At 29.3% G+C, this 12,152-nt stretch overlaps 1 protein-coding gene across 1 annotated transcript; it reads left to right on the forward strand.

Annotated features, from left to right (window-relative positions):
- The first annotated feature begins 2,432 nt into the window (after positions 1–2,432).
- LOC108760883 (peroxisomal hydratase-dehydrogenase-epimerase) lies at positions 2,433–11,322 on the forward strand. The gene is made up of 13 exons (XM_018507152.1): positions 2,433–2,515; positions 3,510–3,631; positions 4,567–4,690; positions 4,845–4,951; positions 5,243–5,416; positions 5,665–5,819; positions 6,500–6,611; positions 8,944–9,075; positions 9,305–9,431; positions 9,862–9,968; positions 10,051–10,224; positions 10,381–10,538; positions 10,874–11,322. Exons 2-13 carry the CDS (start codon positions 3,539–3,541, stop codon positions 11,007–11,009), a joined length of 1,599 nt encoding a protein of 532 aa, XP_018362654.1. The 5' UTR covers positions 2,433–2,515; positions 3,510–3,538; the 3' UTR covers positions 11,010–11,322.
- Positions 11,323–12,152: the final 830 nt, after the last annotated feature.

Raw genomic sequence — 12,152 nt, forward strand, 5'->3', positions numbered from 1 at the left:
TTGTATATTTCAAAAAATCTATCGTTACTGATAATATTTCGTTATTGTCAAGTTGTCCCAAGCTTATTACCAAACATGATGAAATTTGTAATGAATTTTGCGGTAAAAAATAACGAAAAATTCTCTCTGTGTAGCAGTAAATAAATGAATCTGAAAATTTACATCAGTTGGGTTTTAAAAACGTTTTGGCTGTACAATAAGAATATATCAGCCAAAAATCAACTGAAAAGACTAATATAAACTAATTTTTTTAGCATAAAAGTTTTTATCATAAATACTCCCTGAAACCAACTGCAAAAAAGAAATCAGTAAATAAATTTAGCTTATAAATTATAATTAGCTTTATAAAGTGATCTATTTTATTGCAGTTTTAGTTAAATAATTTTTAAATAAGTATATAGATTCAAATAAACTTTTGTGTGTGCACAAATATTTATTAGTATATAAAAAATAAGTAATTTTATTAATATATATAAAAAATTAAATGATTTTTAAACCAATAAGAAAATTATACTTAAATTTTAAATAAATAGCAGATGTAATAATAAAATATATAAGAGAAAGAAATTTTTATATTTTGATAATACTTTTTAAAATGTGAAACATATACCTACATGCTTGAAAACAATGAATTATCTCCTATAGGTAGAGCAGATTTCTTTTGATTCATTAAAACTGCTTTTAAACAGATAAAAAAAGTTTAAAATAGCATCAATCAAATTTATTTATTTATTATATATATTTTATTTACTTTTTCTACATACATGCAAAGTTATATTAAAATGAGAATTTTAGACACTATTGTTTTACCGGACCTTCACCGAAATATTGCTCTAACAAACTTTAATTTTTTAATTAAAAATATTTATTTTTTATGTTTAATAAAATATGTATGAGTTTTAACGATAATTATATTGTAAAACACATATATATTTTTTATTAAATAGTATAAAGCTATTATAATTTATAAGATATTTCTTTTTTGCAATTGGTTTCAGGGAGTATTTATAATAAAAACTTTTATGCTAATTTTTTTTAGTTTATATTAGCCTTTTCAGTCGGTTTTTGGCTGATATTTTTATTGTACAGCCAAAACATTTTTTAAACCCAACTGATGTCAATTTTCAGATTCATTTATTTACTGCTATGAATGCAGAGTCACATTAAAATCAGAATTTCCGAGTTGACAAAATTTAAAAAATAGTCTTTGTCTATATATAGTATGATTAATGATAATTTTTTACGGAACACAATCCATTAAACAGTATATGAAATCAAGTAATTTATTAATTATACTCTACTGATTAGTAAGCTATGTTAAGAACATGCAAATAGTATGTACGAGATTTAAATATTCAAGAAGCAATTGTTTGTGACTGACATATCGATAACGTTATCTTAATAAGCATGTTAATGTTTTATGTATTGCATGTAAAATCTAAAACAATCTAAAATAAAAGAAAGACTAAGTACAAGTTTTTAATATTCAATAAGTAACTATTTAATATATATCGACATATCTCAATAACTATATGAATACACAAAAATATATAATGATTTATGTATTCTACATGTGAAATTTAAAATAAAAGAAGTAACTGTTAATATATTTAAGATTGCGCCTTTTTTATGTTAGGTGTGTATATCCAAATGGTTTGCGTAACTTAAATGACAAACATAAGTGCTCATTAAATCAACTTTTATCTCGCAGATGTGTCATATCCCCTGTGCAGTACATAAATTATTATATTATCAATCGTATTTGTAAATTTATGTGACAATTTTCTAACGATTTTTCTAACTTATAAGTATAACAGTTTTTAATCGACAGTTTAATAGACAATCATAATAGATGAAACTGTCTTAAATAAACTCAACTGTCTAAATTTTTAATCAGACTAAACATACAACATTTTGTATTCTCTTATAGAGAAGTCCAAATTAAATGAATTAATACAACAACAGCATAATAATCGTAAAATCAATATATATAATAAAATATTAAAACGAGAAAGACGAAGATATATTTTTCTCTCCTCGAGATCAAACAAATTTGCTCTATACGATCTCTGCAATTTTTCAAGAAAAGAACTTTTAAACTTTCACTTTCGGGGCGCGGTCGCTTTTTCGGTGATGTTTCTAAAAATAAAAGGGACCACGGGACCGACGGATAGTTTGCCAAGGGATTGCGAGAGCAAGCATTTACGCACGTGTATGAAGGGCACGCACCGGCCGGCGTCGCGCACACCCGCATGGCACGCAGACGCGCCAATCAATATCGGACTATACCGGGTGTACACCCCGACCGTCTCGACCGTCAGTCAGCCAGTACACTATCAGCCACCAACCACACCTTCCCAGAACTGCTTTGCCGCCGTCAATCTCACCCTTTTGACGGAGGAAAGACGTGACGTCCGAACCACTGAGCATCGCAAGCTAGCCAACTAACCAGCTTCGTTTCATCCCGCTTATATTGCAAAACGTCACACACAGCACGGGTGGAGAAATTGAAAAGGTATAATACGGAGAACGGAACGAGCCAATGAACTTTATCTCGACGGAGGTAGAGAATCAGATGACGCATAATAGGACTTGTGCTGTGAGCGTTTGTTCAGTGATATATCGGAATTTTGGCGTGTGAAATTGAATTTAAAAAATTCCCCCTATAATATCGGAATGAAAAGTGTGAATAATATTTGCGATTGCTGGTATATCAGTATCTTAATTGTTTTCTCGTTGGTGCCGACATACTAGTCGAAGTGACAGGTGGACGAATGGTGTACTTGAAGCGTGAATGCCCTCTGCCCTTGGAATACGTAGGAATGAATTAATCATTTATAAAACGGAGAATTGAGATTTATAAGAAATAACAGACACGTAGTTAGATGTGGAGGAATTCAAAATTGAAATATTCATTAAAAAAACGTTATCACTTTTTTGTCCTCTTGAAATAACAAGATATAAGATATAAGATAGATAAGACAAATTTTTATCACTTTACACAATACGATCAATTATGTAAAGTGATAAAATAATTAATAATGCATAATATAGAAGCAACATTAGCGTTGTTTAAAGAATGGAATAGATTTATATAATAGAACAAAGAAAGAATAAAAAATACACGAAGCTTGTTGATACCAAAGTTAAATAAACAAATTTAAAAACTTAAAAGAATTTTTAGTGTGCTAATTTTAACTAAAATAGTAATTAAATTTACTTTAACGGACACATATTTATAAACATATTTATAATGTAAAAATTTTTTGGCAGATATATGTTAATATTGATTTTTTAAGCTGATTTTTTGGCTGATACTTTTAACTGATGTTGTACAGCTAAAAGATTCTTGTATATATTCAATATGCTAATATCTTCGTCCAAATTTTCCAATTAAAATTTAAACACGCTAAACAAGTACAATCCTTTTCACAATATTATATCTTTCTTGTTAATTAAAAACATTAATCCAAGAATACTGATATGTTATTGTCCAATTATACCTTCAGGTACGAGAAAAGATAAAAACTTAAAGAAAATGGAAGCAAAAGGGCGAGTTGCCCTAATAACAGGAGCTGCATCCGGCATCGGTAAAGCGTATGCCACCGAACTGTTGAATCAGGGTGCCAAGGTACATTATAAAATTATAATTTAGAAGAAAACATATATATTTAATAATCCTTTATAGTCTCATACTTTTTGTATCGTAGAACTATTCTCGAAAGAAAAATTTATAATGTCACTATTTAATTTTTCAAAGTCATGTTTTGTTTTCACGACTTGGAATTTCAAGCAAAACGAGCATTCCAAAGATCTTTCAATGCATATTTTTTTTCAAAACATTTGATTTATATTTAGACTTTTCAGACAGAGAAAAAATTGTTTGCGTCTTTGAGAAAAAAATTCGTCATAATTGACAATAAATATATAGTTAAATTGATGATAAATATACACATTATATTATTTATTTTAAAATATTTATTTGAATAGTTTTATTATTTCGTTATGTTATACAATATTATATTTTATGTAATCAATTTTTTTATTGATAAATATATTATTTCTGCTTTTAGAATTATTTAATCTTCTAGTAGCGTAAACAAAATTTCTATCAATAAAGATTTCAATTTGAAACAGTTGATATTATGTATGCAAGAATCTTATATCTTTCAAACAATTCATATAATATACAATTTATGTAAAATTTATGTAAAATACTAAAATTACAAAAAAGGTTTGAATCATCCTTCGGTTTTTATGTATAAAAATAATTTTTTATACATAAATTTATTCCGAAATAATGACAATTATTCTTAGAAATAAAGATCATCATGTTTAATAACCGTCAGTGTGCTACCGAATTTAATCTTGAGACTATTAGTTTAGATGGCATCGAGGTCTTCAATTGCCGTATCCAGCACACAATGGGAATGTTTTTTTTTCGGATTTATTTTAAGAAATATAACTCTGACATATTATATATAGTTTCTAAATAAATTTGTATATAGAAACCGAAAGATAATTGAGAACTTTATTGACAATTTAGTAATTTTTTATTATATACAGGTGGCTATATGTGATATAAATACTGAAGAAGGAGAGAAATTGGTAGAAACATTATCCGAAAAATATGGTAAAGGTCGTGTAATCTTTTCACAGTGCGATGTCACGGATTATCTGCAATTCGAAGGTACGATAACTCGCGATAGTCGTTCACGATTTCTAATCTATCGTCGATTTATTTCTAAATCACCGCATAAGTGACTAACGCGTATATACATATGTATATCATTTTCATTTGTAATGCAACTGTTGTTTAGCATACAATGCAATTTAATTTGCAGAATCGTTTCAGACAACGATCACAGAATTCGGTCATATTGATATCGTTATCAACAATGCTGGTATCATGAATGACCGATTTTGGGAGCTTGAAGTAGACATTAATCTTGTAAGCAAATATGCAATAGATTCCTTGAAATCGTTCTCTTGCATGTTCCATTCCAATAACATGTTTGTAAAAATTAATCTTTAATGCGTTAAAAGATTTACTTCTTATAAAAATTAATTTCTTCGCTTTTAATTTTCTCGTTTATTTTCTATTACAATCGAAATGATCCTATATCGTATTTTATGTATTTTTATGTTTGTGCTTCTTTATTAAATTTAAAGTGTTCCGTATAAAGTAATATTTTTTATATGCACGGTAAAAATTGAGATCTTTTTACAAATATAATTATAGAATGGAGTAATACGCGGTACTTTGCTTGCTCAACGATTTATGGGCACCGATAGGGGTGGCCAAGGTGGTGTCGTCATCAATACTGGCAGCAACGTCAGCATTAACCCTTACGTCAGCGTACCAATTTATTCTGCAACAAAAGCGGCTCTTGTCAGCTTCACCAGAGCTTTTGGGGTAAGAAGTTTCTTTTAGATATCTCGATTTTATCTATTGATTGCAACTATTATCTGAGAATAACAAAAATCATCGGTTTTTCAATGGTTTCATTATTTACAGAAGTTGAACAAGGAACTCAAAAATTTGCGTTCAAAGATTTAGAGAGAGAGAAAATATAAATTAATAACTTATTAACTGATATTTAAACGTTTCTTTTATTAAATTAATTATAGAAAGGATGTACTAATTTTCTTTTCAATTTTTAGGATCAATATCATGTAGATTTAACTGGAGTTAAGGTGATGGCACTTTGTCCGGGTGCTACAGATACTAAATTGGTACGTGATGTCAATAGAAAACTTCTTTTGGCTCGATATGAGGATGCCTGGCAAAGAGACATGGTTTCATCAATTCCTCAAAGGTATATATTTCACATAATTTTTCTCTCAACTTAATTGTGAATAAATAACTCATGATTAAAAAATCAAGTACATAAATAATAATAAGCAATTATTATTTTTTAACCCCTTGGTATTATTTTAAAACACAATTTTTTTAATTAACAATTTAGGAAAAAAGTAATTATAGCGTAAAGAACAAAGTTATTTTACATGTAACGATGTTACATAATACACAGTAAAAAAGAAAATGTTAATTTTATCATTTTTTACATGTCCCAGGAGATCCACTCTAAATTTTAAGTTAAACCCATTCGTCTTGTGTTATTTATTAGCGAACTAATAATGTTAAATAATTGACACAATACTTTACATTTATATTTATTATTTTGACTTTAAGGGTGATTTAAAACTAACATATAAAATAAGTATACATAGAAGAGTAGTTGCAGTAACTCGTAAGAAAATGTTAATAAAATATTTTGATTATTTTAAGATTTACTTTAATTTTTCTTAGATGTTAAATTGACTTTGAGATATATAGATTAATTGAAACAATTGTAATCAAAATGTGGTAACACAAGAAAATTTTAACATACGGATGCACGATTTTTTACTGTGTATCTGTCTTCTTCCAAGTACAGAAATGTAGATTAAAATTAGCATGATAGAAACAATTTGTAAAAGACAACTGACGTTGCAGGGCGGAACACGTGGCGAAGGCGTTGATACACGTGCTCAGCACCGGCAAGAGCGGAAGCGTGTGGATGGTGGAGAAGGACCAGCCACCGCACGAGATCAGTTTTTCAAAGCACTAAGAAGGTCCCGAGCGCGTGCAACGATTCTTCCTCGCTTCGCTGCAAATATCTATGTCATACCACACAATTAACTGTAATTTGTATCGAGATATATAGGATCCCATCGCGCCGTCAAAAAGGCGGAAACGCGAGCGAAACGTAATTATTTGTACTTTCGTACCAAAACTTTTAAAAGACAGATGCGTTTTCTATTTTTCTTTTTAATAACAACAAATGCATTATTCGAGATTCATCCATCATCTCAGATTTTTGATAGAAAGCGATCCTTTTGATACGTTTTATATACTTATTGTTAACAGAAACCCGCGACAGAGAACGCGGCGAGTCTTCGGATTTGATAATTACGCGAGAGAGAGAGAGATAATCGCGATATTTAAAAAGAAAAGAATAAAAAGATCCGCACGATCTTTACAAAAAATTACAAAAATATTTACAAAAATTATGTAAAAACAATGGCTTTCGCTTCCGTCCCGCACCCGCGTTGCAACTTTCCGTCGATTTTTGCACATGCAGGCCTCAACAACGCTCGTGTCAGCCGAGGATTCTCGAGTCCGAGAAATTTGTAGGAATTTCTAAGCGTTGTTAACACCTGTGTATCGTATCAGAATGGAAATTATCGCAATGATATTTCAATCCTGCCGCACTCTGTAACCGTCGCGTGACTTACTCATTTCTCTAATGCACGTGTCGTAATATCGACGATTCCTTTAACGCCATTCCGTTTAATGATATATGCTGCATGTAATGTAATCGCGTTTCAGGTCGAGTATAATAGACACGCTCTATATTTATTGCTTGTGTGAGGAAGATGAGGGGAGAGCGTATATGAGAGATAAAATAGAATTATTAAAGAAATAAGCATTTATTTTCGCGGTCTCGAAGCGTACAAAAAAGGAAGGAAGAAAGATTACACACTTTTATGATGACTAATGCAAGTAACTCTAAATCTACAAAATTCACGAAATGTCGGAAATCTGTTAATTACATCTAAGAAAGAATAAAATTATATATATATACATATATATATATGTAACTCAACAAAAGTGAAATAATAAGTTAAAATGTAAAGCATAACTAGACATAATTTTTATATTGGATATATTTAGAATCTATTCAATTTTAGGACCTTAATAACAAAATTGAGAACTGACTTTATGCCAATTTCCACTTTGAAGTTCGACGATTCGATGTTTCGAGAGTTACATGCATGAGTTGTCTGTACCGCGAATACAATTGAACCGAAATCCGTCGGACAATTACTCCACAAATGAAATTATATATCCAATCGTGTCTATAATTTTTCTACAATATTTTGAGGAAGACAGAAATATTTAGAAACGGTATAGCGAGATAGAATTAGAATCTGTAGCTTAAGTGCAAGCACGACACTCGACGCGATCACGTTCTTTCGATATTAGGTACTTATTAGAAAAACGAGGGACAATTTATTTGATATGCAAATTGCAAAGCTCCGATTGATACATCGGTTAGATGTCTAGTTAGTTGAGTTTTGTTTTTAAATGATAACGCCTGTTCGCGTAATCCTTTATTGTAGCTTTCCATTGATGAAACGATCAGTGGTGTTTCGTTTTTGTTATGTGTTACGATATGTATGTTGCTAATATTGCCAATAAATGCATTGCCTTTTAATAAAATTAATGAACCAGCGATATTTACCTCTCTTTCTCTCACACAAGAACATTTTTATAATTTGTTTTTTAAAAGATTCATTATTTTCCTCGTTCCCCCCCTCCTCCCCTCCTCCTCTAGCTATTTCCTTCAACTTTTTTTTAAATAGCAAAAGAAATAGCAATTATAATTTAGTAGGAATTATACTACGATATTAATTAAAGGATTTTAATATATTATTTATTTTTGTAATTAAATAATAACAACAAATCATAAATATATTTAATTATGAGAAGAAAGAATATATTTCTTTTTCTAAATTAATTGAATATAATTTATTATAATTAATTTATAACATTTAATCCTATTTATATTTTCAACATAATTTTATTCACATAATAATAATATCTCATCAGCGTTAAGAAATGAATGAATTGTCTCTCTTATAATATTTTTAGCGGTTTCGATTGTATTTCATGCATTTCTCACGTAACTTCTCTCGTCTAGATGCGCAAATCCGATCTTGTTTACCTCGAGAACGAGCTTGTGTTATCCGATTTCTATCCGCATCTGATATTTTATCATATACGATCGACTTCTCGAATTTCAACTTATATGACTTCTCGTTAATAATACCGTCAAATTCATTCGCGGATCGGTGCTGGACGGGATCACTCCGTTAGTGTGATTCGAAATTTGCGTTATCTCTCGAAAGTATATTGAACATAACACGTTTTTGATGGAGATTCAAGGGAAAACCGTGCTCATCACCGGTGGAGCCAACGGCATCGGCTATTGCACTGCTCGAGAATTACTTCGAAGTGGAGTGAAGGTAATTAAACAAAAAAAAATGTTTTAGTTGTATCAACAAAACGAATTCTGATCATATGAATCAGAATTCTGATTATCGTAATAGAATTTCTAATTATCTTGACTAAAATATTTAATAAATTTAATTATTATAAGTGTTTGAGATTTGTGTACCTTTCTGGTTGAATCTGGAATTTCAAATAATGCAACAAAACTTTTTTCCGTTTATTATTTTGTTTTAATAATTGCAGGCCGTTGCAATCATAGATTTGCCCGATTCGAACGGTGAAAATGCAGTTACGGAATTGGAGAAGGAATTCGGTGCGAATCATGCCATTTCTCTTATTGGAGATGTAGCGAATGCTGAAGAATTGACAAGTATTGTAGATAGTATTATATAATATAAGAAGCCTCATCCTGTTATGAATTATCGCAAATTACACTTTTTATTTTCTGTATTAATCATCTATTTGTCAAACAAATAAGTTTAAAATTATATTATTTCTGTGATCAAGCAGTATTTAATGTTCCTTACAACGAAAAATCACTATAATAAGAAATCAGTCGATCTGAAATTCGTACTCCATTTAAATTATTTTGTAGATTGCAAATTAATCTAACTAATCTACTATTTACGTTGAACATTTCTCAGTCGATTGTCACCTCCTATTATCTAATTAATCTAATGATCTGATAATATTTCGGGAGAAAGAGAAATTATATTTCTAATTGAATTCATCTATATAATTTTAATGAAATATTTCCTTGCGACAAACAAAACATTTTTATGCATTTATAATTTTTGCAGCTTGTTTCAAAAAAGCAATAGAGTCATTCGGCACACTAGACATTGTTATCAATAATGCTGGTATTATGAATGACGCGGAATGGGAGCCAATGGTTGATGTTAATTACGTGAGTAACACGAGTTAAGGATTGATTTATTATTTCTATTTTAAATTTGTATCTCTTATCGGTTCATCATATTTATAATCAGAAAGGGGTTGTACGTGGTACGATATTGGGCTTGAATCACATGGGAAAGCATAAGGGAGGGAAAGGCGGTACTATCGTCAATATGTCCTCTATAATCGGCCTGCAAGGCAATCCGATTGCTCCGATTTATGCTGGGACAAGTTTTGCCATTGTTGGATTTACCTCATCGTTACTGGTAAAATTGTTATAAACAAATAAAAAATACAATTTTAATTGTAAGTTTCCAAATTATTTGTACTGTACTACCATTATTTTATGCTGAATGCTAGAATGACTAAATTACTAAAGCATTATGGGCTTCCTTACATTGATATTTTTTTTATATTTCTAGACTTTCTACGAGAAAACAGGTGTACGTGTATTGTTAATATGCCCTGGTCTTACAACTACTGGCTTGGCCTCGAAGTTTATGTCAAGCAAGATCTATGCGATGGACTTACTTGACGACGAGATCGCTGCCAAAGAGATGACAACGATGGAGAGTCAATCGTAAGTTGCAGTTAGCATATTTCGATATTTCATACAAAAGACATTATTTTTGTACTAAAAAAAGAATTATAATAAAACAAATAAATAATAAATCTTAAAATAATATAAAAGTAATAAATTAATATTTGCACAAAAATTGATTATTACAAATAAAAATATTACATCTGATTATAATTTAAATTATAAATTAATGTATAAACATATCTCTTCTCATAAAAAATAAATATTAAAAATAAATAAAGTTGTCTTTTTCTCTGTTGCGATTCGATTATATTAATTACAGAAATGATTAATGGGTAAGAAGGATTTATATAATGTTTTTTTCCGTTTAACAGACCCGAGCATGTGGCAACTGCTATCGTGGAATTGATTGAAAAAGGAGAAAACGGCGCAGTCTTTGTCAGCGAAAACAATCAATCTACTTATGCCGTACAATTACCGATTTACACTGACTTGAAAATTTCGGTTTAAAATCTGCAGTTCGCAATGGCGAATTATCCTTGTTACAGAGATACCAATACTGCGTCTCGATACTTCCATGATTTAAAAATAAATACATTATTCAAACACAATTCTAAAAATATATTTTGTGGTTTTACAGCGCAGCATGAAATCTCAGACCATCAAAATTGTTCTTACGATGCATTACGTTCAGATATCAAATTCATTTATTAGACTTATCTTCTATGTACAACAGAAAATGTATAGATTTAAACTTCTAATTATGAAAATTGAATTATATATTTCAATAAATGTAATATACAACGCATTTATATTACAAAAAGCCGCGGATTTATTAAAAGATTTTATTGTTTTTTTGGAAAATTTATCAAAATCAATTCTTACCGCTTGCACATTCTCGAGGTTCGAATTAGCCATAGATAAATAATATTTAATGGCAAAAATTCGTAATCAAATAAATTAAATATTGAAAATTCTAAATTTATGGCAACATATTTCTAATATAGCAGGTCTAATAATATAACATTCACTATTATTTTTTGAGAATAAATAGAATTAGCGATAATAACAATGACACTTTTCTAGATTCTTTTCCTTTTAACAAAACTGATAAAGCATAAAATGCTAAAATTAATGTATATAATATACATATATAAAATAAATAATTTAATATATACCTACCTTTCACAACCTATTCTAATTGCAAATAAAAGTGAATATAATTACAATAGATTGTAGTAGAAAAACGAAATTATGAGAAATACTCAATATAACATCGATTCAAGAATAGTTGAAGATGTTTGATAAAAGTGTTCTCAATAATTAAATTTAAAATACGTACACGGAGAAAATTTTATATTTAAAATTACTATAATGTGGTAGTAGCTGCGGCCTTCATGTAAATTATAAGTTTAAATGCTATAGTTATTTTTTTTTAAACAATAATATAACGTAATTTTTACACTTTTTCATAGTAAAAATTTTTTTTTACAAAATCAAATATATCTAGCAAATTTTGTTTACGTACCATAATAAAAATTAACTGTTTTCATGTTAGAATATGGCTTAACAAAATAATTACTTTATTTATGTGATAAAAATTAGTATTACCATAGTAAAAGTTAAGTCGGAATCATGTTGTGAGAGTCCATC

Source organism: Trachymyrmex cornetzi, unplaced genomic scaffold (assembly GCF_001594075.2).
Source record: "Trachymyrmex cornetzi isolate Tcor2-1 unplaced genomic scaffold, Tcor1.1 scaffold230, whole genome shotgun sequence".
Lineage (NCBI taxonomy): Eukaryota > Metazoa > Arthropoda > Insecta > Hymenoptera > Formicidae > Trachymyrmex > Trachymyrmex cornetzi.

Coding starts and splice junctions, on each gene's coding strand:
- LOC108760883 (XM_018507152.1), top strand. CDS start 3,539: ATGGAAGCAAAAGGGCGAGTTGCCCTAATAACAGGAGCTGCATCCGGC. Junction 4,691..4,844: donor GGATTATCTGCAATTCGAAG/GTACGATAACTC, acceptor TTTAATTTGCAG/AATCGTTTCAGACAACGATC. Junction 6,612..8,943: donor AGATCAGTTTTTCAAAGCAC/TAAGAAGGTCCC, acceptor TTCGAAATTTGC/GTTATCTCTCGAAAGTATAT.